Raw genomic sequence first — 26,049 nt, 5'->3', positions numbered from 1 at the left:
CTCCTTTGACTCAGGGTTAACTCAGCTCTGACAAACCACCTGGCTTTGAGAATGCCCTAGTTTCGAAGCTCAGCCACCCGAAGCCAAGTTGGGGAAAGTGGGCAGGCCTGAGAGGAGAACCAGCCTGGCCACCTGGCTTGCAGGGCTTAGGGGCGGGGCCCTCAGCTCCAAAAGGAAGGGGTTGGCTCCACCCATCTCCCGGCCCTCCCGGGCTCCGGTGTTTAGGGTCTGATCAGCCTTCTGGAACCTGAACACCCATCAGTCTTCTCTGCAAAACGGGGCAGTAAAAGCCCCACTTTTGGTTTGTTGTGAGAACTGAATCCAGTGATAGAGTCACAGTGCACAGCACTGTGCCGGACGCCCAGGAGGTGCTCAGTAAATGTCTCCTTCCATCACCATCCCTTCCAACCGTCCAGCACCTGTGGCTTCTCTCTGCCCTCCTTCCAGAAACATCAGCCTGCAGAGGACGGGTCAGGACTGGTTCTCTGCACTGGGGACAAACAGGAGGTCAAAGCCCACATGGCACTGTGCAGGAGCTGAGGACCTAACACTCACCAGGATGCAAACGCCTCCTATAAAAAGTAGAAAAGGCACAGGGTCCAAGTGCAGAAAAGCTGCATTCCCGTAGCCCCTCTGAACCTCTGTTTCTACACCTGCAGAGAAAAGCGATCATCCCCAGACCCCACGCATCTTCTAAAGGCTTTCTAGACTCTGAAGCCCCATGTGACGCTTCTGTGATGATCGTTATTAACTTAGTTAAGACTTGTGGTACTGAGTCTCAGAAGTACACTTGAATAATAACAGGGACCCTTCCTCAGGTTCCCCAGCTTACCTTGAGAATCACTGAGGAAACTTTGAAAGACACAGACCTCCAGACCTATATGGGCTGGACTTGGGAGTTGGGGCAGGACAGCACCCTGGGGAGTAGGAGAATCAGCCAGATCTAGAGAGGACAGAATTACTGGACTGAAACTGAAAAAGGGGCATTTAGGATGCCCACAATCAGGTGATCTAACAGAAAGTCTCGTTTTCTGGGGGTTGGAAAGTCTTGACATTAGGGACTGGCTGTTACTTTGCTAACTGTGTGACTCTGGGCCAGGCCCTCAACCTCTCTGAGCCTCTGTTTTCTCAAAATGGGAAACAATTAGGCTGAGACCCGTGGCTGGGGTGAGTGTGGAATGTCAGGTGTCTGCCCCCTCCCAGCTTCCCCACCTCAGCTTCCAGGGGCTCACGGGTCATTTCAAGTGAGTGGAGCTAGCGGGGATGAGGGGACCCTGGGAGCCTCCCAGCAGGACAGGCAGCTGGCCACCCACTCCCAGTATGGGCGGCCCTGAGTAATGAGGGGTTTCCCAGTTCCTCAGGACACCTTCATTTCCCGTTACCATTACCCATTATGGTGATGGTAACGGTAGAACATTTCCCATTACCACTGCTAGGGAAATAAATCCTTTCTGATACGCTCAGACTCTTATAAGAAAACTGAAAACATTTTTCCAAACACAGAGATATGGCAACGACGCCCCCAATTCCAGAGGACCCGGACCCCTCTGCCAGGTCTTGGGGAGTCTCATCTGTTTTGGGTTCTGAGCTGTAGGAGATGTGAAGTTCGTAGAGCAGGGCCCCACCTCCCACAGATTAAGGCTCTGATTCCGGGTTAACTAGACCTCCTTTCCTTCTTTCATTTAACAACCTCTCAGACCATCCGCTGTATGCAGACCCCAGGCTCAGTACCAGGATCCAGGGATGACAGAGAAGTTTGGTCCCTGCCCTCCGGAGCTTAGACTCCACCAAGACAGACAGATGTCAGGTGACAAATGGCACACCCAGATCACTGCAATTGGGCTAAGTGAGCTGACGGACATGTCCAGGTGTGATAAAAGATACAGCCCGGGAAGGGACAGGGGTCGATACAAATTGGAGAGAGATCTTTTCGGAGGAAGGGCACTGGGTGGCCCAGCTAATCCAGGGAGCTCCTCCTCCACAAGCTCGTTCTCACCCTGTCTCCTTTTCCCTCCTTCTCAGCCCCCGCCACAGCACTTAGTACTCACCATAATCTGTGCCATTATTTGCTCACTGTCACTCTGCTTACCTTTCCCACCACCCTGGAAATGCCATGCTGGTAAAGACAATGTCAGTCTGATTGCCCCTGGAGTCCTCCTCAATTAACCTTTGGGTGAGTGCATGAATCGATGAATGAACGAACCCTGCTTCCCTGGGCCTGGATCTCCTGAGAGAGAGAGTAACAATACTGTTGGCCACGCTGTTGGGAGATCCAGGGCACACTGCCTGTTTTCAATGGGTGGGCTTGGCGCTGGCATAACAAGGGAGTGGGTGGGACACAGGAAAGGGGAGTTAGGAGCAGGAGAGGAAGCCGAACTCCTCTACCCCGAGAACAAGCCACTCGGGGAGCATCCCCAAGTCAAGAGCGTAAAACAACCTCAGTAAGACATGGCGGGGCACACAGGGAGCCCTCCCCTCAATAGCAGGCAGGCAGGCAGTCCCCAAGGGCAGCACCTACTGCTGCAGTCCCCACACAAATCTCGTGTCGCTTCCTGCGCCAGTGAGTGTGTGACAAGTTCCCCGGCATGCCTAGGGTCATCTCCTGATTTCCCGACTCCTTGAAGCAGGCCTGGGAGATAGGTATTCCCGTGCACACACAGTCACGTGTCCCAGGCAGGCATTGGTAAGCAGGGCAGGGAGGCAGGAGAGCATCATGAAGACACATGACCCTGCCCAGCATGGTCACACCTATGGCAAGAAGCCTTCCCTGACCAAAGTCAGCAACCAGGGACAGAAGGGGGCCGTGAGTCCTGCAAGAGCCAGGGGTCATGCTCTGCTCCAGGCCTCAGTTTCCCCATTGGTTAAGTGACATCATTAGTTAATAGCTTGAGTCACAGTGAAAACTATAAAGGGATAAGTGTTTTGAGGTGAAAGGGTGATTTCACCCACCTCTCTCTGCACCAAGTTTTGGATTTGCCTGTGCACAAATTGTGGGCTTTCTGTCCCCTAAGCCAGCATTTCCCAAAGTGTGGCACCTAAGCCACCGGTGTGACCCATGGTGATTTCAGGCCATGCAGGAGAAGGCAATGGCAGCCCACTCCAGCACTCCTGCCTGGGAAATCCCATAGACGGAGGAGCCTGGTGGGCTGCAGTCCATGGTGTCTCGACGAGTCGGACACGACTGAGCGACTTCACTTTCACTTTCCACTTTCATGCACTGGAGAAGGAAATGGCAACCCACTCCATTATTCTTGCCTGGAGAATCCCAGGGACAGAAGCCTGGTGGGCCACCGTCTATGGGGTCGCACAGAGTCGGACACGACTGACGTGACTTAGCAGCAGCAGCAGGAACCTGGTGGTTAAATGGCATCAGACTTCTCAGTGAGAAGGCCAATCCCTGTTCAACTCCTTTGAGGGTACTGAGAACACCAAACAGAACATCTTGAAGCAGAGCTATCTGGCCGTCACCTGCTTGTTTCTCTAGCACTTGCTAACATCCCCTTTTAAACAGCCCCAGCCACTGTAGCAGGCACCAGCTGGATAGAAAGGAATACACTTGCAATTATTTATTTGTATCTGTTTGTGGTAGGAGATACCGTTTGTCCATTTTCAAAGATGTTATCAAGTTACCTTTAATAAGTAACAGATGCCAGGCACAGTCCCCAGGCTTTCACGGAGATGAGCTCAGTTAGTCCTCATGTCAGGACGGGGAGCCAGGCAATACCGAGCAGCAGCGGGCTTACTATGTCTCAGTGAGGTAATGGAGACCCAGAGGGCTTCTTGCCCAAAGTCGCACATCGGGGAAGCCGTAAAGCTGAGACCTGAATCCAGCGCTGTCAGAGTCACAATGCCAGGCAGCCTCTGCTAAGCACACGCCCCAGGGACTGCCACGCCCGATGTCAGCCCCCGGGCAGGGTCCTGCAGGAGACGGCATGGGTGGCACTGCCATGGCCTGGAGCCCCGCCAGCAGGCGGGAAGCGAGAAGGGGGGCGGCTGGCCCTGAGGCGGACGGACACAGGATGGCGCGGTCAGGGAGGGCTGTGGCGAGCGCGGCGCGTCACCCCCCAAAGAACAGGGGGTCGCTTGGAGGACGTGGTGCTCAAGGCCGCCCAGGAGGGTGGGTGAGATCTCAGCCCGCAGAGATGAGTGGGGAGGTGGCGCCCCAGAGAAGCTTGCCCCAGAGAAGCCCAACAAAACATATGTCTCATCCAACCCCCTGGAGCCACAGGGGTCAGCTGGGGCCAGGCCCACCACCCTGTCCACGGAGGGGCCTGAAAGACAGGGACGAGCGACGAGTCTTCCAAGCGCCTCCCTGAGCTGGACGAATCTTGCCTAGTCCTTTCAAAGTTCCTCTTACGGCTCCTCCAGGCCTCGCTACCGGCTCTTCTTTCAAAGGGCATGGGGTGTAACGGAAAGAACTGAAGCGGACATGGTGCAACGCCTCCGACCCCCTCAGAAGAGACACAGGTGTCTGCTTCAGCATGTCCTGCACCAGCAGAGCGGGAAGAGGCTCTGCTGAGAGAGCACGTGAAACTCCGCAAGGATGCCAGCACTGGTGCTCTGCTTCCCTGCGGGAGGGCCACTTGAGAGTGAAGGGGGGAAGACTGCTGATCAATAACGAGTGTCACGGGGGCAGCCTGGCAAACGCCGCCGGATCCAGCTGAAGGTCAATGCCAACGTGACGCCAGGCGGGTGTCAGGTAACCCCGACAGGATGTGCTGAGAAGGGCACTCCACCCCTCACCCAGCCTAACCCTGAGAAAACGTCAGACAAACCCAGGGTGGGGGGCATTCTGCAAGACACCCGGACAGGGCTCTTCAAGACTGCCACAGTCATGAAGAACGAGAAAGACCAAGGAACTGCCCCCAGGCGGCACTGGGGGGGACGCGATCCCCGAATGCATTACGTCCTGGAGCAATAAACGGATGCTAGTGGAACAGCTGTTTTTAAATTTTATCTTGTGTTGAAACTTTGCTTCGTTCAGGTTGGGGTGCACTGGTTACCCCACCTGGCTGTGAAAGTTATGGTCTGTGGGCTGGCAATGTACAGTCTTTTAAAACGTTTCTTTCCGACCCAGTCTCCCCTTTCCGGTGAGGCTCCAGTAAGGTATGCTAGATGTGTGCCTTCTCCTTTGGTGTGGTCTCTTGGGGAACCAGTTGGGAGAAAGGAAAACCAATAGTGTAACTGTTTGGATAATGAAAATTGATTATCTTTTTGAAATAAAAAGCCTGTCTCCTCCCCCAAAAAGGACAATAGTGGAAAAGAGGCAAAATCTAAATAGAGTCTGGAGTTTAGTTAACAGTAACACACCCGTGTCAGTTTCCTGGTTGGGACAGATGTGTGAACCATGGGGAACACTGGAGGGGCTCTGTACCACCTATACAACCCTCCTGTAACTCTATTCTAAAATTTAAAAGTGTCTTTAAGAAAAGAGAGAAAAGCGCCACTCCGTCCTCCAGGGGACCTTCCCAACCCAGGGATCGGACCCAGGTCTCCTGCATTGCAGATTCTTTACTGTCTGGGCCCCCAGAGAAGCCCAACAAAACATATGTCTCATGAGGCTGGGGGGCAGGAGCTGTCTGGCTGGCTCAGCGCTGTATGCCCAGCTTTGAGCACAGTGCCTGGCACACAGCAGGCCCTCAAGAAATATGTTCAACAGACAATGTCTCCACCACCCCAGCTGAGGGCTGGCCTGTTAACTGGGGCTCCAGAGGCTGCCAGAGCGAGGGAGGGCTGGGCGGCCCCACCTGTCCCCACGGGAGGGCTGCACCCCTCCCCCCAGCAGGGTTTCAGCTGGTCCCCCGGCCCAGGTGTACACATTTGAATACTGGCAACGGCCTCTGAGGCCCGGCCTCCTCTCAGGCAACCCGGAGCCCCCTCCCTCATCTTCCCCGGCAGCAAACTGTAAACCCACTGAGGAGACAGCCTCTGGCATCGGGAGCGCCCATGGAGAAGCCCCCCTGCACCAAGGGGATAACACTCCCCTCCAGGGCATGCAAGCTGGGTAAGAAAAGCAGCTCTGGCATCACAGACGAGCGCTCCACCTGCCCGTGGTCTGTGCAACTTTGGCCACACCCCATCCCCTCTGTGCCCAGCATGCTCATCAGGCAAGCGGCCTGATCACCCTGAGGCTGACCTGAAACAAGAAAGGCCTCCAGCCTGGCACTGGATAGGCAGGGACCACCGTGGGCACCGTGGGCACAGCACAGGCACTGGGTAAGCAGGGACCACCGTGGGCACCGTGGGCACAGCGCAGGCACTGGATAGGCAGGGACCACCGTGGGCACCGTGGGCACAGCACAGGCACTGGATAGGCAGGGACCACCGTGGGCACTATGGGCACGGCACAGGCACTGGGTAAGCAGGGACCACCGTGGGCACCATGGGCACAGCACAGGCACTGGATAGGCAGGGACCACCGTGGGCACCGTGGGCACAGCGCAGCGCTGGGAGGCCCCTGAGAGAGACACCCTGGGGGCTGAAGGTATTCAGGGATTTGGAGAAGGGAGTGCCACTCTGACTGAGGTTAGGCCAGCCCGGGACTGCTGAGGAGCAAAGTCAGGTCTGGTGGCAGAGTTGGCCGTGCGCCCCCAGCACCATCCAGGGGACGAAAGCCCCAGGCCAGGAAGCACGCCCTGAGAGGCCTCTGCCCAAATCTGGGGGTCCCTCACTCCTCTGCTTCCAGCTCCAAGTCCAGACCCACCAGACCCCCTCCCGAGTCCAGGGGCTCCACCCAGTCCTGTCCACCGGGCAAGCCTGTGCTGGCCCCCGGTGCACACAGCCCACCCGCCGCCAGCCGCAGGCCGTCATCAGCCCTCAGAAGGCTTTGGTTTGGCCCAGCCTAACGTTCAACAAAAATAAAATTGAAAGCAGTTACTAATCGTTTTCACACAATTTACGAGATTTTCATCATTTCCTGAAAAACAGGGTGACCTGGAGGGCAACAAGCCACAGGGAGCTGCCCCTTTCCAATGGAGCATCACCCTCTGACGGGCTCCAGCCCCTGCACTCAGCTGCCCCCCCCCACCCCAAGGTACCTTCTGGGATCCTGGGGGCATCTGTGTGTGACCCTGTGACCGCTTTGTCTCCCACTAGAGGTTACTGCCTTGGTGTCCGGGGTCACCACATGGGTGCCACTTAAGAGAAGGGAGCCCAGCTCCGGGCTGAATCACCCCAGGTGTCCTCACCAGGGCACATCTCTGCCCTGCACACCCCAGGAGTCCCGGCCTTACCATGTCCGCCCATCAGGTGCCCCTCTGCACAGACCCACCAGGGCTGAGCATGGGGCACAGCACAGGGCAGCCAGCCAAGGCCAGGATGAGAGAAACACACCCTGCCTTCTAAGCATACTTGTCCCGCAATCCACATGGTTCAGCCCATCCTCACAGAAGTCCTGCCGGGAAAGTGTAAGCACCTGCAATCCACACGGTTCAGCCCATCCTCACAGAAGTCCTGCCGGGAAAGTGTGAGTACCCCAACACGCAGTTGAGGAAAAGGGAGGCTCACAGACTCAGGCGTCTTGTTCAGGGCCCGGAGCCCAGGGAACACGGGCAATGGCTTTGTATCCAGGGCGATCTGCCAAATGGGCTGAGCGTGAGGGTCTGTTCCCGAGGGAGGCAGCCCTCAAGGGATTCATAGGGAAGAAAGCCACTCCTAAAGGGGGCCCACAACCTAGCCCTTGCCCCTGAAGACACCTGCTCCATGTCACAAAGGTGCCCTTGGACCCAGCAAAACATCCAAACAGGGCAAGTATCGCCAGGCTCCTTCCAAAGTAGTGAAGGGGTATTTTAGTTAAACTCTGCTATGTCGCAGCGACTCCTGGCGTGAAAGCACGAGGGAAAAGGATGGTGCAACCTGGTGGGGAGCCACAAAAATCAACAACGTCTGGGCACCAGCGAGGCAGGGAGCACATGCCAAAGCGCCCTGGCTCGACTCAGGCCCCAAGTTCAAGGCCTAGTCCCGCACTTCCTCAGCTGTGTACCTGGGCCAGTCACTTCCCAGCTCTAAATACTGGCTTCCCGTTTCCAAACTAAATTAGGAAACAATCAGCAGAGTGAAAGGGCACCTTTTTCACTGGGAGAAAATATTTGTGAACTATGTATCTGAAAAGTAGTTAATATCCAAAATACGTAAGAAATTCCTTCAACTCTATAGCAAATTACACACACACAAAATATAAAACAACACCACCACCCACAACCAGATAACCTGATTAAGACTGGGCAGAGGACCTGAACAGACACTTCCCCACGTAAGACACACAAACGGCCAACAGGTATATGGAAGGATCCTCAGCATCACTAACAATTCAGTTCAGTTCAGTTCAGTCGCTCAGTCGTGTTCAACTCTTTGCGACCCCATGAATCGCAGCACGCCAGGCCTCCCTGTCCATCACCAACTCCCGGAGTTCACTCAGACTCAAGTCCATCGAGTCCGTGATGCCATCCAGCCATCTCATCCTCTGTTGTCCCCTTCTCCTCCTGGCCCCAATCCCTCCCAGCATCAGGGTCTTTTCCAATGAGTCAACTCTTTGCATGAGGTGGCCAAGGTATTGGAATTTCAACTTCAGCATCAGTCCTTCCAATGAATACCCAGGACTGGTCTCCTTTAGGATGGACTGGTTGGATCTCCTTGCAGTCCAAGGGACTTGCAAGAATCTTCTCCAACACCACGGTTCAAACGCATCAATTCCTCAGCACTCAGCTTTCTTCAGAGTCCAACTCTCATCATGACCACTGGAAAAACCATAGCTTTGACTAGACGGACCTTTGTTGGCAAAGTAGTATCTCTGCTTTTTAATTTCACCAACAATTAGGGAAATGCAAATCAAAACCGCAGTGAGATACCACCTCACACTTTGTCAGGATGGCCATCACCCAAATAAATAAAAGACAACAAGTGTTGGGGACAATGTGGAGAAACTGGAATTCTTGTATACTGTTGGCAGAAATGTCAGTCAGAGAAGCCACTACGGAAAACAGTAAGAAGGGTCCTCAAAACACTAAAAATAGAAATACCAAATCAGTAATCAGGGTATTTATCCACAATAACTGAAATCAGGATCTTAAAGAGGTATATACACCCCCATATTCACCGCACCATTATTCACAGCAGCCGAAATGTGGAAATGACCCGCGTGTCCATGGCCGGATGAGTGGATGAGGAGAATGTGGCGTACACCACAAAGGGATGTTACTCAGCCTTTAAAAAGGAAACCATGGATGAACATGGCGAACACTGCATTAGGTAGAATAAGCCAGTCACAGAAAGCGTGTTAGCTGCTCAGTCGTGTCCAGTTCTTTGCAACCCTATGGACTGTAGCCTGCCAGGCTGTTCTACCATGGGATTCTGAAGCCAAGAATACTGGAGTGGGTTGCCATGCCCTCCTCCAAGAGATCTTCCCAACCCAAGGATTGAACCCAGGTCTCCCACATTGCAGGCAGACTCTTCACTGTCTGAGCCACCAGGGAAGTGGTTAGTCATAGTCACGGAAGACCAAATTACTATGTCCGCTTATAGGAAGCATCTGAAACAGTTAAATCCACAGCAGCAGAGAGTACGACAGTGGTTGCCAGGGGCTGGAGGAGAAGGAAATGGGAATTTGCCATTCAACAGGTATAAAGTTTCAGTCATGCAAGACAAATAATAAGTTCCAGGATCTGCTCTACCACACTGCGCCCAGCATTAGCAATACTGCACGGTGCACTTAAAAAGCTGTTAAGAGGGTAGCCCTCATTTTAAAGTGTTCTGACCACAGTTTTAAAATTTTCAATTAATAAAGTGATAGAATTAGAGTTTCTTGAGGGGATGAAACTGTTCTATATCCAGACGGTGGGCCGGTCACACGGCATGAAGTCCGTAGAAGAGTACACCCAAAAAAGGCCACTTTCTCTGATGCTAATTAAAAAGATAAAGCACAGACAAATAAGTGACTATCATCGTATCTATCTCGTGTGACCAGTGTGATTTTCCAGTTCAATAACAGCACACACACCGGCAGCTGAGGAACTGTCCGGAACTGTCGGGCATTACCAGTAAGACACGGACTGCCCCCTTTCCTCCTGAGGGATGCAAGCCTCACACCGAAATTCAACAGAAAAGTATTGCCAGCACGCGATGCTCAGGGACCTGCGACTAAAGTTTGGTAGCAGCCAGGCCACTCATCTCAAATAGGGTTTCCACCTTTTGGATAAACAGAACATTCAGTCCATTTCAAACGGATCTTGCTTCCTGTCCAGCTGTGCTGCCCGGAAGGTTCCGAGAGGCAGCGTTCAAGGAAAGGATTATGCTTTCAGGTGTCTGAGCTGAGCTGGTCCCCTGGGGCCCCTTTGAAGTACCATCTGTGTGACCCAGCATCTCTGGGGGTCAACTTCCCTGGATGTAAAATAGGAATAATGCCCAGTCAGAGAGTAGAGAGATTTGTAAAGCACCTTCTGCATTCCCCTCGCTCTTGGTAGTACAGGGAACCCTGAGTACCCCCTGCCTCTCTTAAAAACGCACACATAGAAGCGTTGGCAGGCTTTTCTCCCTGTCTGGTACTTTCCCCCCATGCTGCTGTTGTTTAATCGCTAAGTCGTGTCTGACTCTTTTTAGACCCCATGGACTGCAGCCTTGCCAGGCTCCTCTGTCCATGGGATTTTCCAAGCAAGAATACTGGAGGGGGCTGCCATTTCCTTCTCCAGGGGATCCTCCCAACCCAGGGACAGAACCTGGGTCTCCTGTGTTGGCAGGTGGAATCTTCTTTACTACTGAGCCACCAGGGAAGCCCTATTTTTCCTGCACAGACCAATGTAATTAAGTTAACAGACCTGAATGTTAAAGCTGACAACAGACAATTAGGCTAATTACCACTTCCTTCAAGGATCAATTAGAGCTGTGTTTCCCAAACAATATTTTGAGAAATGGTAGTGGCCGCCCTATGAGCCACATGGTGGCTTACAGAGTACATTTGGCAAAAGCTGGACTGAGCCAAGTGACTCAGGTTCCTTTTGCGCAGGACTTCTCAGAGTCTTTAGTAAGCTATGCACATGCTGTGGATCTCCCAGGAGGGAGTCCATTATGGAGCAGCACAGACCAGGAGACGCTGAGCGAGTCAACCTCACTGTACATCCAAAGAGCCCGGGAACCCTGGTAAACTACAGATAGACTCAGGGTGGGCCCTGTGACGCTGCCTTTCCAGCAAGCTCCGAGGGGATGCTGACGCTGTTAATGTGGCACCACAGTTTGAAAAGTAAGGTAACCCTTCCCCCGACCACCACCACTGACCTGCCTTATTGACAGCTTTACTAGTGAAGAACCAACCCAGAGGAGGGAATGGGCTTGCAGGGCTGACCAGTGGGACCAGACTCCGCTCCCCAGCTTCCCCTGCAGGGACCCACTCCAGCATCTGGCCTTCCCTGTGCTCTCAGCCTACTAAAGATGGTTCTCCTGATGCAGAGGAATCTGCTCAGTCTGAGCTGTGCACTGGGATCACATGGGGGCCTTTATAAAACACTGATGCCTCAGCCTCCCACCCTCAGGTCCTGAGTACCGGGTCTGGAGAGCCACCTGAGTTTGGGGATTTTTAAAGCTCCTCCAGTGACTCTTAATATTCCGCCAGAGCTGAAGGTTACTGATACAAGGGGAGTGGATAAGTCTCACCCCAAACGCCCTTCTCACACCCTGCCTGCCTCTCTACTACCGCCCAGGAGCAGTTCCAAAATTTTAAAAATGAACAGATTACCAGATGGGAAACAGAACTTAATGAATCCACAGCTGGCTAAAGATACTACAGTATCGAGGTCAGGAATCCAAACCGCCTTGGGAGGAGAGATTTTCCATCTCCTTCCATGTTGGATGAGCACGTCAACGCATGCCCTACACTCTAGAGCCCCAGGGGCTGGAGCAGGAAAACCTGGGCCCTCCAGAGTGAGAGGCTCTAAGTCAAGGATCCCCAGCCCCTGGGGCACAGACCGATACTGGTCCGTGGCCTGTTAGGAACCCGGCCCACACGGCAGGAGGTAAGCAGCGGGCAAGCTTCATCTGTATTTACAGCAGCTCCTCATCACTCGCCTTGCCTCCTGAGCTCCAGCCCCCGTCAGATCAGCGGCAGTATTAGATTCCCATAGGAGAGTGAACCCTAAACGTAATGCGCTTGAATCATCTTGAAACCATTCTTCCCCACCTCCCTGCCTGTCCGTGGAAAAACTGTCTTCCATGAAACCAGTCTCCAGTGCTGAAAAGGGTGGGGACCACTGCTCTAAACTACCGTGAGACCATAGTAAGGGGTTGGGGGGGGGGGTGCTTTAAAGACTTTAGAATCAGGTGTCAGACCACATGAGGTTAGTTAAAAAACAAGGGTTGGTGGCTTTAAACTTCTTAGTGAGCACTTCTGGGAAAAGGTTAGAGATGAGAAAACCAATGAGTCCAATCAGAGGGGGATTCTGTTCTCTCTGAACTTGGCGAGTGGGAGGGGAAAACTTTAGAGATGAGCCTACAGGATACAAGCAGGGCTCTGGGGCAGAGAGCAGCATTCCAGCCCCCAGGACTTTTTGCTGATCCATCATGTCCCTTACCTCTGCTGCACCTCAACTGGCTCGTCTTTAAAGTGGGATAACAACAGTGTCTGCCTTGCAGGGTTACTGAGGGATTAAATGAGCACAGGTAGGATTCTTACAAGAGTCAGGCACTAGTAAGTGCTCAATAAACACAAAATACTGGCTTGATTTTCACCTAAAATTTTCCTCTGGTCTTATCTTTATTTCCCTTTTGCCCTCATTTTTAAGTCTATTTAAATTTTTTAAAACTTGTTGTAAAGTATGTGTTTCCACCAGCTTACCCAAGTTCTTTCTGGGCTGAAGCAGGGCAGAAATGCAGGCACTCGGGTAAGCTGCTATCTGCCGAGTGCTGACTGTGCTCAGAGCCCGCCACGGTGGCTGGGAGGCTGACACCGGTGCAGGGAGTGAGGGGGGCTGCAGGGACCCCATCGGGCGAGGCCACACGGGGAGCTAAGGAAATTGTCCTTGATCAGAGCTACAGGCCCCACTTGATGGCTGAAACCAGGATGTGAAAAAAATCATGTCAACTTCAGAAAGTTCCCCTGGGGCTCTGAGGAGATCTACGGTCTCTTGGAGATGCCTGACCACTCGGAAGGCAAGAGTGAGAGGCAATGGAGGCTGAACCAAGATGCCAGCAGAGCTGGCATCGCAGGCTTGAGAACCGTGTGGTCACACGGCCCCAGGCTCGGAGGGCTGCGTTCAGACCTGGCTTAACGTTCTGCTTCACTGTCCTGACAAGCTTAATACTTTTTCAACAAGGGGTTCTGCATTTTCATTTTGCACTAGGCCCCACAAACTCTGTAGCTGACCACACCCTGCAGAGACAGCTCATTTGCCCCTGCATCGACCCTACCGGGGAAGGCAGCGAAGGGTGCCATCTCCTGAAAATTAAGAAACTGAGGCTCAGAGAAGGTTAAGTCAACTCTTCCAGAGCCCAATGGTCAGCGACAGGGGAGCGTCATGCCCCAGGTCTTCGGGTTTCAGCAGAGGTGGCCAGCTCCCCACTGCGTGCCTGAAAGTCCTGCTCAGGCTCCTCTGGGCCTGGGCAACGGGAACTGCACCCTGCCCCCAACCGCCACCGCGGGCCAAGGCAGAGACAGCAGGTGTTCTGGCCCCTGCCAGCCGGAACTGGGTCCCGGCAGGGCCAACACCCACGGAACTGGGTCACAAGGCCAGTTCCACCACTTCAAGGTCCAGCGACTAACGAAACAAAGCCTTGGGAGCCAGGCAAACACAAGTCACCTTTGAAAGCCCGGGGCCTCCTCTGTGCTCTGCCTGCTCCCCCACCCCGAGTGCAACTTAGAGAAGCACATGTTCAAGGAAGAAAGGGGGGAATGAACCACCCAGAGCTGAAAAGGTGCCCAGTAAAGGAAGAAATGGCATCATCACATTATAATTGGCTTCCCCAACATCCGCTGGCTCATGGAAAAAGCAAGAGAATTCCAGAAAAACACCTATTTCTGCTTTATTGACTATGCCAAAGCCTTTGACTGTATGGATCACAAGAAACTGTGAAAAATCCTGAAAGAAATCCTGGGAATCCCAGACCACCTGACCTGCCTCTTGAGAAACCTGTATGCAGGTCAGGAAGCAACAGTTAGAACTGGACATGGAAAAACAGACTGGTTCCAAATAGGAAAAGGAGTACATCAAGGCTGTATATTGTCACCCTGCTTATTTAACTTCTATGCAGAGTACATCATGAGAAACGCTGGACTGGAAGAAGCACAAGCTGGAATCAAGACTACCGGGAGAAATATTAATAACTTCAGATATGCAGATGACACCACCCTTATGGCAGAAAGTGAAGAACTAAAGAGCCTCTTAATGAAAGTGAAAGAGGAGAGCGAAAAAGTTGGCTTAAAGCTCAACATTCAGAAAACGAAGATCATGGCATCTGGTCCCATCACTTCATGGGAAATAGATGGGGAAATAGTGTCAGACTTTATTTTGGGGGGCTCCAAAATCACTGCAGATGGTGATTTTGCAACCATGAAATTAAAAGACGCTTACTCCTTGGAAGGAAAGTTATGACCAACCTAGATAGCATATTCAAAAGCAGACACATTACTTTGCCAACAAAGGTCTGTCTAGTCAAGGCTATGGTTTTTCCAGTGGTCATGTATGGATGTAAAAGTTGGACTGTGAAGAAGGCTGAGTGCTGAAGAACCGATGCTTTTGAACTGTGGTGTTGGAGAAGACTCTTGAGAGTCCCTTGGACTGCAAGGACATCCAACCAGTCCATTCTGAAGGAGATCAGTCCTGGGTGTTCTTTGGAAGGAATGATGCTGAGGCTGAAACTCCAATACTTTGGCCACCTCATGCGAAGAGTTGACTCATTGGAAAGGACTCTGATGCTGGGAGGGACTCGGGGCAGGAGGAGAAGGGGACATCAGAGGATGAGATGGCTGGATGGCATCACGGACTCGATGGACAGGAGTTTGGGTGGACTCCGGGAGTTGGTGATGGACAGGGAGGCCTGGCGTGCTGCGATTCATGGGGTCACAAAGAGTCGGACACGACTAAGCGACTGAACTGAACTGAAGTCACAGACTCTGAGAGACCCGTCCTCGGGGCGAGGGTAGCCCTGGCAATTTTTTCTAGGCACTGGAGTTACAACAATGAAGGAAACAGATAGAAGTCTTTGCCTGAGGCAGCTCATGTTTTCATGGGAGGCAGAAAGAAAATAAGCACAAAATAATTAAGTGAATTATATAGTGTTCGGCAACAGGTGCTTCGATGAAATAATACCAGTAACGGAAAGAGTGACCAAAGTTTCCTGGGTGCTTACTCTGCATCTAAATGCTTTACACACAGTGGCTCAATTAATCTCCTCAACAATGGGTACTGTTTTCATCCCCATTTCACAGACAGGAAAGCACACAAGAGGTAAGGTCCCACAGGCGCTAAGAGAGCAAGGAGTGCTAATAAGAAAGGGCAAGAGATTCCTTTCTCCTCCTTGATTTCATTCTGTATTAAGGAAAGCAAAATGACCAGGAAGCCTGGTTTTCTCCCTGGCCTCGAACTGGGAGAGGGAGGATTCAATCAGAATATATCCCTCTCCATCTCCCGTGGTCTTTTTTTTTTTTGTATTAAGGGTTATTTAATTACAGTGTGTACATTTCACTGAACATAAGTTGAGCATAAATTGTACCACTATATACCTATAACAAAACTGATATACGTTCTTAAACTTTCATACAGTTGTGACCACAATTCAGTGGCTGGATTTTATACTCTCAATAGGTTTATACAAACTGCAGAACAAGAGATGAATCAAGTGGCAAGTGGCAAGACAACTTTTCAAACGTCACCTACGCACACACGTAGAAGGGACTACGAAGGGACACGTGTAACATTGCGGGTCGTCTCTGGGGTTGCCGGGGCAGCCCACATTCCTGGTGGAGCGAATCCTTTGTAGTTACTGTTTAGTGATTTTTTTGCAACCACACGGACTGTAGATGACCAGGCTCCCCGACCATGTGATTTCCCAGGCAAGAATACTGTGAGTGGGTCTCCATGTCCTTCTCTCTCCCCCCATGGTTTTTAAGAGATCTGACAGGGCTGGGGACCTTCCAAGTCTTCCCTTTTCACCCACGGCTAACAGATCAAGCTCCAGGGCTTTGGAGCCAACAGTCCCCGGTTTGAATCCCAGCTCCATCAGCTCACCACTGCCTGGCGCTGGGCAAACAAGTCACATGTCACCCAGCTCTGCAGTGGGGCATCGGGCGGAGGGCTAAGCACAGAGCAGACACTCAGTAAATGTTTGATCAGTGAACCCTGAAGTGCATGGGACGGCGGACCCTTCCTTTGAACCTGAGCCCTGGAAGGAACACGTCTTAGAAATGTAGGTTACTAGGCTCATCCTCCAAGGTGCGAATGGAAGTGTTAATACATTCTCACTGTTCTGGAGTAGCACAAGCTTTCAAGGAAATCGATTAAAACACCTCATTAAGCTGGGGCTCCCATGACACCTAGACATGCCCGATCTCCAACTCAAGGAGCACCAAGTCAGGAACTCTGTGCAACCTGGGACCCTGATCCACCCTTCAATCTAGGGCAAGACCCTCAGCCCTCAACTTCCTTCCCTTAAAATGTGAGGTTAGGTGCAGAGTGAATGAATTGTATGCCCCAAAGCAGTGACTTCTTCAATAAGGTCAAAATCACCAGAACCTACTGAACCACACAGAAGATAGAAGAGGGCAGGAATTACCAGCCTGGGTAAGGGGAGGCTTTATGGAACCGAAATTGGCCAACTACAGCTCTCTCATGGCCTGAATGTTAGCTGTTGGTATGAGGTCTGCCCCTGAATTCCATCAGAGGAGCCTTTCCTTGTGTGAGAACTACCCTGGTGGCAGCCCCAGGGCTGCGTGGAAGGGGCAGGCTGTGAGACGGCCACAGCGCCCACGGCAGGCCGAGCTCCACGCCCGCCAGTGCGAGTTCCCAGGCCTCTGAGCTCTTCAGGCTGACACCCCAATACACCCACACGCCTGGGGGGCACTGCCAGGCTTTTCTGCCAGGAAGGCTGGCACTTTACCCTGGCTTCGTTCACAGCTGCAGGGAAGGACCAGAAGCCCTAGTCTGCGGGTAAGGAAATGGCCTCATGGAGAGGCAGCTGGTCCACTAACATCTCACTTCTGAACTCCACACCCCACCAGGCTCTGAATTAAGTGTCTTTCAGGCTCTCAGCCCTACCAGGTGGGACTTTATTTTTAGCCCCAATCTGCAGGTGGTGACAGAGACACCGAGAGGGCTCAGACACTTGCCCAAGTCATCCAGCTGAGCAGCTCAGGGGAGGTCTGTACCCAGAGCCTTTGCCCCAACTTCTAGAATATACCAACCTGCTCAGTGGAGGGGACAGAGACAGGATTCTAATTCAGCTCACACTAAATTCTAACCCACTAAAGCCCTGCTAGTTTTCCCTGGTATACACGTCCAGCAATGTTGCCTCAGGCCTGGACAGCCCCTGGGGCTCCATACCTCAAGGGAAAGTCTGGTGGAGACCCTTGTCAGTCAGGCTTCCAGAAGGCCTAGCCCAGCACAACGTGGACCAGGTGACCGCCGGACTCCACAAAGGGCTCACTGTGGTGACTGGAGAAAGCCGAGGCCAGACCCGGCTGGGCCCTCTCTGCAAAGCCCTGCCCACAGATCCCTGGTCTGGTCTCCCCCCCTCCCCCAAGGAGCCCCCAGACCCAGAGCACAGGAGTAGGACCAGCGGAGGCACGGGCCTCCAGCTGGAGCCAGTGGGGAGAGGCTGAGCCTACGGAAACCCGAAACCCTCCAGCAGCTGCGTGGCGGGAGGGGGCTGCAGACCCCTGTGGACCCCTGGGGGCTCATCCAAGGTGCCCTGGACGCACCTGTCACTGGGGTGGGGTTCAGGAGGGGCTCTGAAGAGGGGAGGAAGGGGATGGCTTCTCGTTCGCGCCCATCTAGGGGAGGAAGGAAATCTGTTTCCCAGTATGGGGGGGAAGGGGATGCGACTTTGCGAGGTGTCAGGGCAGCCTGGGGAGGGGGACCCCGAGAGGGAAGGGGCGGATTGGCCTGAGAGGTGGGTGGCCTAGCTTCCCGCTGCACGAGGAGGCCCTCCGAGCCTCCGGCTGGCTTTGTGTGCGGCAGGGGGCCCGCCTGGAGTCCCCGAGGGCCGGCGGAGGCATGCACAGGGTGGGGGACTGCTTTTGCGTTTCAGGCGGGAGGGGTCCGCAGCGTGCCTGAGCACGCCCCGCGCCGGTGTTGCCACACTCACCTCCTGAAGTCAAAGGGCATCGTGCCGTCGCCGCCGCCGCCAGGGATGGGAGCGCTGCAGGCCAGGTGGGCCGCGGCGCCGCGTGGGTCCCAGCCCGCTGCCAACGCCGCCTCCGGCCGCCCCGCCCCCGCCGGCCGCCCCCCGCCTCCGACACTCGCCGCTGCCTCCCGCCGCCGGGAAGTGACGCTCTGCTCAGCGCATTGGGCACCGCCCCCGCCCCCGGCCGCCCCTTCCGCCGCACCGTTAAAGGGGCCCGGGGGCTGGGGTGGGGGGCTGGGTGCCGGGACGGAGGGGCGGGCCTTAGCGGGGCGCGCTGTGGGGCTCGAGGTTTGGAGAGGGAGGGAGCACCCAAAGATACAGTTATTCATGCCTTGCCAGCCCCCGCCCCCCACTGTTTTCCATCAATTTCTCTGTGGCCTCGAACAAATCCCACTGCCTCCGTTATTTTGCATTTGCAAACCAGTAATCCTGAGTTGAGGCCTCCCTGATAGCTCAGTTGGTAAGGAATCCGCCTGTAATGCAGGGGACCCCGGTTCCATTCCTGGGTCGGGAAGATCCGCTGGAGAAGGGATAGGCTACCCACTCCAGTATTCTCGGGCTTTCCTGGTGGCTCAGCTGGTAACGAATCCGCCTGCAATGCGGGAGACCTGGGTTCGATTCCCTGGGCTGGGAAGATTCCCTGGAGAAGGGAAAGGCTACCCACTCCAGTATTCGGACCTGGAGAATTCCATGGACTGTACAGTCCATGGGGTCTCAAAGAGTTGAACACGACTGAGCGACTTTCACTTTCTTGAGTTGTGCAAATTAAATGGCATGGTACAAATTTGGGCTATGCACAGCATCTAACTCTGAGTGAAGGGCCTAATACCGTGACAGAAATGTGGAGGTCAGGCAGGCCTAGATTTGTAGAGTGGACCCAACCACATCCCTGCTGAGCCTCTCTGGGAAACACGCTGGGCTTCTCTGAGCCCACACCCCTTTCCACATCTGCAGGAAGAAGCTGATGACACTTACCCAAGGAGGTTTTTCCTAGGGATCAAATGAGAAAGTTGGGAGACTGCGTAGTGTGATGCCTGGCACCTAGTAAAGGCTTGTCACCTGAAGCTGTTGTGGTTGGCCTGCTAGCTCCGCTTCTCTGCTTGCATCTTCAGTTCATGGTTCATTTCAGTGGTATTCACTGAGCCTGGCTCTGAGCCCAGTCTATTGTGGACGGCAGACCAAGACCTGTTGTGTGACTTGGGCCAGGGTAGACCTCTCTGAGCCTCAGTTTCCTTCTGTGCAATTCACAGGTAATCAGCATCTCCTTTCAGGATTGCTGAAGGAGAGGAGCTGGTAGCTGTAATACAAGACCCAGGTGGAGGAAACTTATTTTGAACTTCCCCTTCTATGACTGGCCCCACCTCAAGGCTTTGCTAACACAGAAGCTTGAAAAATCCCAAGGGAGGAAGGGGGCCGGTGGGGCTCAGGTTCGAAAAGCAGGGCCAGCAGGCCATTTCTCGTCTATAAATAGAGAGAAATGGTGGTACCTATTCCTTTGGGAGGATTCAGAATGCATGGTGCCAGTTCCTGTCTGCTGTAGGGTGTGGGCTGTGAACCGCACTCTTCCTCTGGACCCTATACAGTGTTGCCTCTTCTTCCCTTTTCTTTCATTCATTCATTCAGCCAGCAAGGGGCCTGACACTCCTGGGAGAGAGAAGGAAATCTCAGCTGGAACTTGAATCCTAGGAGCAGTAGAAAGGTTGAAGGGGCCTTGAGTAGCCACTGAGCCCAAAAGACTGTTTGCCTGGCCCTCTATAGGAGGGGAGTCACAGTGGGTAAGCATTTGACAATGAATCCTCCCTCTCAAAGTCTGGTCCACAGCCTGGTACTGGCCCACCAGACAACTGCAAAGGCACCATGGGGCCAATTCTCAGCCCCAGCCCAGACCTACTGAATTAAGTGTGCATTTCTCACGGTCTCCAAAAGATTCGTTGACACATTTAATTCCTAGAGACACTGTGATAAAGGACCACATTTTGGGGGGTTAGGGGGCTTCTGCATTTGCTGTTTCTTTTGCCTTGAGCACGTTCATCTCTCTGTGTTCCACCCTGCTGTAATGAACAGAGAATATGCATGCCTCCCAGTAGATTCTCCCTTTCTTCATAACTCTTAGTGATGGTAACAGAGCCCATGCTCGAGCCAAACTGCGTGGGGTCACATTCTAGTCTGTCTACTTACTAATTTATTTTACTTCTGTACCTCAGTTTCCTCACATGTAACATTAGGACAATAATAGTACCTTCCACATAGACGTGTTGTGAGGATAAAATGTGTTGGTGAATGTCAAGGATTTAGGATAGTGCCTGGCACAGAGTAAGTGTAACAGAGGTTTGACTATGGTTGCTATTTTTGCATGAAGATGGAGCTCCCAATTTTTGGCTGGGCATATGGGTGCTCAGAAGGAAAGTTACATTTCCTAGCTTCCCTTGCAGCTAGGTGTGGCCATGTGACTAAGTTCTGGCCACTGAGATGTAAAGAAATGTAGCTGCTTCAGGGATTCTCAGTGGATGTTACCCATTGTGTCCTTCTCTCCCTCTGGCTACCCAGAATGTAGATGCCACCATCCTGCCCCATTCAGTGAAGGTCGTGTAGAGCAGAGCAACAAGATAGAGGGAGCCTGGGCCCCTGCCCCTGAATGACAGTGTAGGTGTCCTCAAACATCTCCCCAAACTTCTAAGCCAAAGAGAAACACACATGTCTGGTTTAAGGTACTGTTATTTTGTATTTTCAGACACTTAACACCTGAACCTAATACTAATACACCTACCCAGCCTAGTTATCTCTTGACTTGGTTCAACTACCACATGCAGAATAGGCCTGGACCCCCATTATATGGTCACATGGCACCCATAGGTTTTTAGGGGGAGAAATTGTCACAGTTTGTGATGAGGAATTGGCTAGTGTCTACCTCCCCATGTTGACTGGAAGTTCTCCGTGGAGGATGGATGTCTGTTTGCTCATCACTGTATCCTAGCACCCAATCAGAGCCTACACATGGTGGGGCAGGTGGTGGGGGGGCCACAACTATGTATTGAAGGCTGAATGGCAGCTTCCCAGAGAAGCAGGCCTTCTGTAAGAATTCCCAGAGAGAATGGGGGGAAGGGACACATCAACAGAGATCTCTGTGGGGACTCTTGAGGTCTGTAAGCCAGTCCCAGAAGGCCTGTGTGCCCAGAAGACGGTGTAAGATGGGACAAAGGAAATCAGACGTTGTGTTACAGTAAATGAGAAAACCCTGCATCTCTTGACCAGGGAAGTAACTTACTAAAGACTGAGTTTTAGGATTGCTGATCTTTCAGGACCCTATCGTAGCCAGCCTCAAGTGGCTGATATTCCCATGCCCTCAGGTAATCACCTCCCACAATGTGAAGTGCCAAGCTGGGTAGTCAACAGGACATTGCAGAAATCACCTCATATGACTCTGCAGGCTAGGTAGTAAAGGCATTGAGGCTTCTCCTTAGGCTCTCCTGAATCACTTGTTCTGGAGAAAACCAGCTTCTAGGTCATAAAGATACTCAAGCATGGTTAGAGAGGGGTCGGATGGCAAAGAACTGGGGCCTCCTGCCAACAGCCACGTGAGCAAGTCATCCTAGAAGTGGGTCCTGAGCCTCTAAGTCTTCAGAGCTGCAGCTCCAGCCCACAGCTTAACTCCAGCCGAGAAGCCCTCGTCCAGAGCCACTCGTCTAAGTCACTCCTGGATTCCTCCTGACTCTTAGAAACTCTGTGAGATAATAAATGTTTAGTGTAAGCCACTAACTCGTGGGTGTTCAGTTGCACAGTGCAGACCGTCAATAAAGACCCCATCCCCCGTTCATTGTTCTGCCAGCACATTCTCCCTGCCTTCTTCCGCCTCACCCCCAACAGGCTTAGCGAAATGGTAAAGCACTGCAATCAGATGACTCTCTAGCTGAGAGCCATGGACACACAGTTTAACTAGCTGGTTGTCTGAGTATGCAGTGAAGGATAAACATACCTTTCCTGTGGCAGGTAACCTCTAAAATCACCATCCCAATAAACCCACCTCCTTGTATCCAAACGCTTTCATAATCTCTGTCCTTACAGTGTAGGCTGGACTTGTGATTCACTTTGAATGAACAGAATATGGCAGATACAATGGCATGTCGCTCCTAAGACTAAGATACAGAAAGATTGTGGCTTCTGCCTTGAACACTGTTTCTCAGATCAACCGTTCTGGGCAAGCCAGCAGCCCTGTGGAGAGGTCCTATGGAGAGCTCACTGGTGAACCTTCTGGCACCGGACAGCATGTGACTGAACTTGGAGTGGATCCCTCAGCCTCAGTTGAGCCTTGAGTTGACCGCAGCCCTGACCCACAACTTGACTGCAACCTCCCGGGAGACCTTGACCCAGAGGCATTCGGCTGAGCTGCATCTGGATCCCAGGAAATGAGAAGTTTGTTGTTCTAAGCGACTAAGTTTGGGACAATTTGTTATGCAGCAACAGTTAACAAATACATGGCCTAAAAGCTTGCTGTAAAGGTGAAGTAACATGTACAGGGCCAGGCATACAGCAGGTGCTAATTAAATGCTTGCTGAATTAATCAGTGGATAAACACATGAACATTCTATAATGTAGAAAGTTCCCTGGCTCCAAATGCTCACTGGTCTCTACCCGCTCTTGCCAAACACATCACGGAAAGTTGTTTGAGGCAGGGAAATGGCCAGGTCAGATTTGTTTTTCTGTAATAGGAGCCTGGTTTGTGTTCTAGGGGTGTGGCTGGTTCAACTGTGGCCTGGATGAAGAGCTTAAGAAATAATAGTCCTTTGTCAGCTTGAAGAGGTGTTGAGGGTAACTTGGGCCTCATAACAGGCTTCTCAACAAATTCTCCTTTCTTGCTCTGTAACGTCTCCTGGCCAACTAGAAGACTGTCATTCATTCACTCATCCATTTTAAGTTATTCAGAAGACACCTCCTTATGACAGATCCTCTGGCTGTAGAAAGAAACACAACACATCCCTGTGTAGAGGAAGCAGGGAGAAGGTAAGCAGAAGTGTGTTGCTATAACAAAGAATCGACCTCAGGGGCCCCAGCTCCTTGTGTGGGTACAATTTCATGGTAAGCGCTGTGTTAGGGGCAGCACCGGAGGTTCTAGGAGGCTGGTAGAGTGTTCCTAATTCTACCCAAGGGAGTAAATTGGTGTGAACACTTTCAGTTCAAGGTGGCTGAGATCATCTCAAATTAACATATCCTGCCTAGGGCCAGAGAGAGAGAAAAACAAAGAGAAGAGAAAAAAAAGAAGGAAGAAAGAAAAGTCCAGACGTAGATTTGGTTTCAGGCACTTCAATAACTGCATCAGGAATCTCTCTCCCCATCCCTAGGCTCACCTTTATTTATTTATTTATTTATATTTTTGCTGTGCCACAAGACATGTGGGATCTGCTGTGGATGTGCAGAGTCTTAACCACTGGCCCACCAAGGAAGTCCCATAGGCTCATCTTTTAAGTTCTGACTTTGTCTCTAGAGAGGCTTTCCTTTTGTGCTGGCAAAATGCTTGCCTGTTGCTCCAGGCTGTTTTTCCAGCTCTGCAACTCCAGCAGCTGAAGGCAAGCTGTTTCCTGCTGCCTCAGGCAAAGGCTCCTGGGCTAACCCTCAGGGGGTTCGCAGACCAGCATAGTGGGCTCAGGAGAAGGGATAGGCCAAGCCTAGACTGAATCCCCACCCTCGAGCCTGGAGTGGAATCAGCCTTATTCAACACATGCAGATTCAGATGGAAGAAATGTAGTTTCCTAAAGAAAGGTCAGGGGTGGGAATTCCCTGGTAGTCCAGTGGTTAGGACTCAGTACTTTCACTGCTGAGATTTAATCCTTTGTCGGGGAACTAAGATCCCATAGCAAGGCCTTTAAAAAGAAAGAAAGAAAGTCAGAGCAGCATTCCCAAAGAAGGAGAGGATGTTGGGAGGAAAAATCGTCAGGTATCTTCTACAGGGAGTTAGGAAAAGCTTCAAGGAAGAAGAAGAATCTGAGCTGAGACCTTGAAGAATAAGTAGATTTTAGGGAGAAAAGGAGAAAAGCAGGTTGACTGCGTTATCTATTGCTGTGTAACAAATTATCCCAGGCTTAAATAGCAATTTACTGCCTTGCAGTTTCTGATGGTCAGAAGTCCAAGAGCAGCTACCTGGGTGGTTCTGGCTCAGGATCCATGATGAAGCTGCAGTCAGGCTGTTGGTCAAGGCTGCAGTCTCAAGACGACTGGAGCTGGTGGACCCAGGCTCACCCACGGGGCTTCTGGAGGAGAGTTTAGCCCTCGCCACGTGGGCCTGTCCTTAACACTGATCACGACACGGCTTCTCCCTGCCAAGTGAGAGAGCCAGCCTTCTATGAAGTCTCTCCAAGGCGTGTGCTGTCATTTCCACCTTCTTTCATTCATAAGTCCAGCCTCCACTCGAAGGGAGGGAATCTCACAAGCGTGTGAATACCAGGAGGTGGGGGTCATCATGGGGCCCATCTCGGGGGCTGGATACATCCTGGGAAGGACACAAAAGCATGGCGTTGGGAGAGCAGGCAGTGGCTGTGGCCATGGGTTACGTCAAGCTGGAGAGGCAAGTAGGTGGGGACTGGGTTGTGAAGGGCTTTGAGAGACGTGTTCAAAGCGTGAACTTTCTTCTACAGACAGTTAGGGGCCCTGAAGTATATAAAGCGGGGTTGCGCCACAATGTTTTGATTTAAGGCTTTGTGGGAGCCCAGTATATGTCCTCTCTTTCCTGGCTGTGCTTGGAACATCAGAGCTTCCTGACGGTGAATCTCTGAATGTGGCATACAGACCCAGGCAGGCACAGGAAGGGCAGGAAAAGGTCAGGCCTCCCTGGGGTGATCTGAGATAAGACAGAGCAGAACGCGGTTCCCTGTGGGCAGCCTCCTTCCCAAAGAGCCGGACAGCAAAGTCACAGACCCCAGGCGACAACTTGCCAATCAGAATTCACCCATCTCCCCAGACAGTAGGTGAGGGGACCCCACAAGTGTTGAGGGAAACCCCTTCTCGTGAAAATCAGAGAACACAAGCACGCCCTCCATCAGCCATCTGCAAGTGTTGGACAGGGCACATCTGGCTGCCTCTGCTGTGGCATTCCATCCATGCTTTTCAAGACCTGAGAAGCTCACGGGGCTGAGGTCCCACTCAACTCGGTGCTCCCTTCTGCCGGCAGCAGTCAGCTGCACCGGCTTGGTGACTCAGCATCACCTGGGCGTCTTCCTCTTCTCTTTCTGGCCTGGAGTTCACCTGGACCCTTTCTTCCGCAGTCTGTGGCGTGGCTTGGGGCTGGGTGGGGCCTGCACCTCGGGTGTCTCCCAGCGGCTTCATCCCCCATGGCCCTTCCCTCCATCCCTGCCCCTTGACTGAACCTGGGGACTTGGGGAGGCCTTTGTGTGGCCCGGGCATGACTGTGTGTCGTGGTGTGTGGGACACCCAGGGAGCAGATGGGGCTGTTCTCCTGGCTGAGGGTGGAGCTGTTTCCTCAGGGTAGGCTGGTGGTGGGCTGGGTGGTAAGCCAACCTTGACTCTGAGGAGGAAACAGAAAGGGAACCCTGGAAGGCTCTGGGTGCGACTCCCAGGTAACTGAAGTAAATCCCTTCAGCTCCCTGAGCTTCAGCCTCTTCATCTGTAAATCATGGATCTCCAGTTGTTCACTCATCACTCAAGCTGATGATTGACTAGTGCACAAGGCTGAAATTCCTCCCACGCAGGAGTGTATAGTGCCCCCCAAATAGTGGTGAATAT

At 52.5% G+C, this 26,049-nt stretch overlaps 1 protein-coding gene across 1 annotated transcript in view; it reads right to left on the bottom strand.

Moving 5' to 3' along the window:
- The window catches only part of ERGIC1 (endoplasmic reticulum-golgi intermediate compartment 1), a 116,496-nt gene extending 98,067 nt beyond the window's left edge, over window positions 1–18,429 (bottom strand). The window contains exon 1 of the mRNA XM_018065547.1: window positions 18,280–18,429. Coding sequence (XP_017921036.1) covers window positions 18,280–18,299 — 20 coding nt within the window. The 5' untranslated portion in view covers window positions 18,300–18,429. The remainder of the gene's footprint in view (window positions 1–18,279) is intronic.

The sequence above is a fragment of the Capra hircus genome, chromosome 20, assembly GCF_001704415.2.
Source record: "Capra hircus breed San Clemente chromosome 20, ASM170441v1, whole genome shotgun sequence".
Classification (NCBI taxonomy): Eukaryota; Metazoa; Chordata; class Mammalia; order Artiodactyla; family Bovidae; genus Capra; species Capra hircus.
This window is presented reverse-complemented; position numbering and strand designations above follow the sequence as displayed.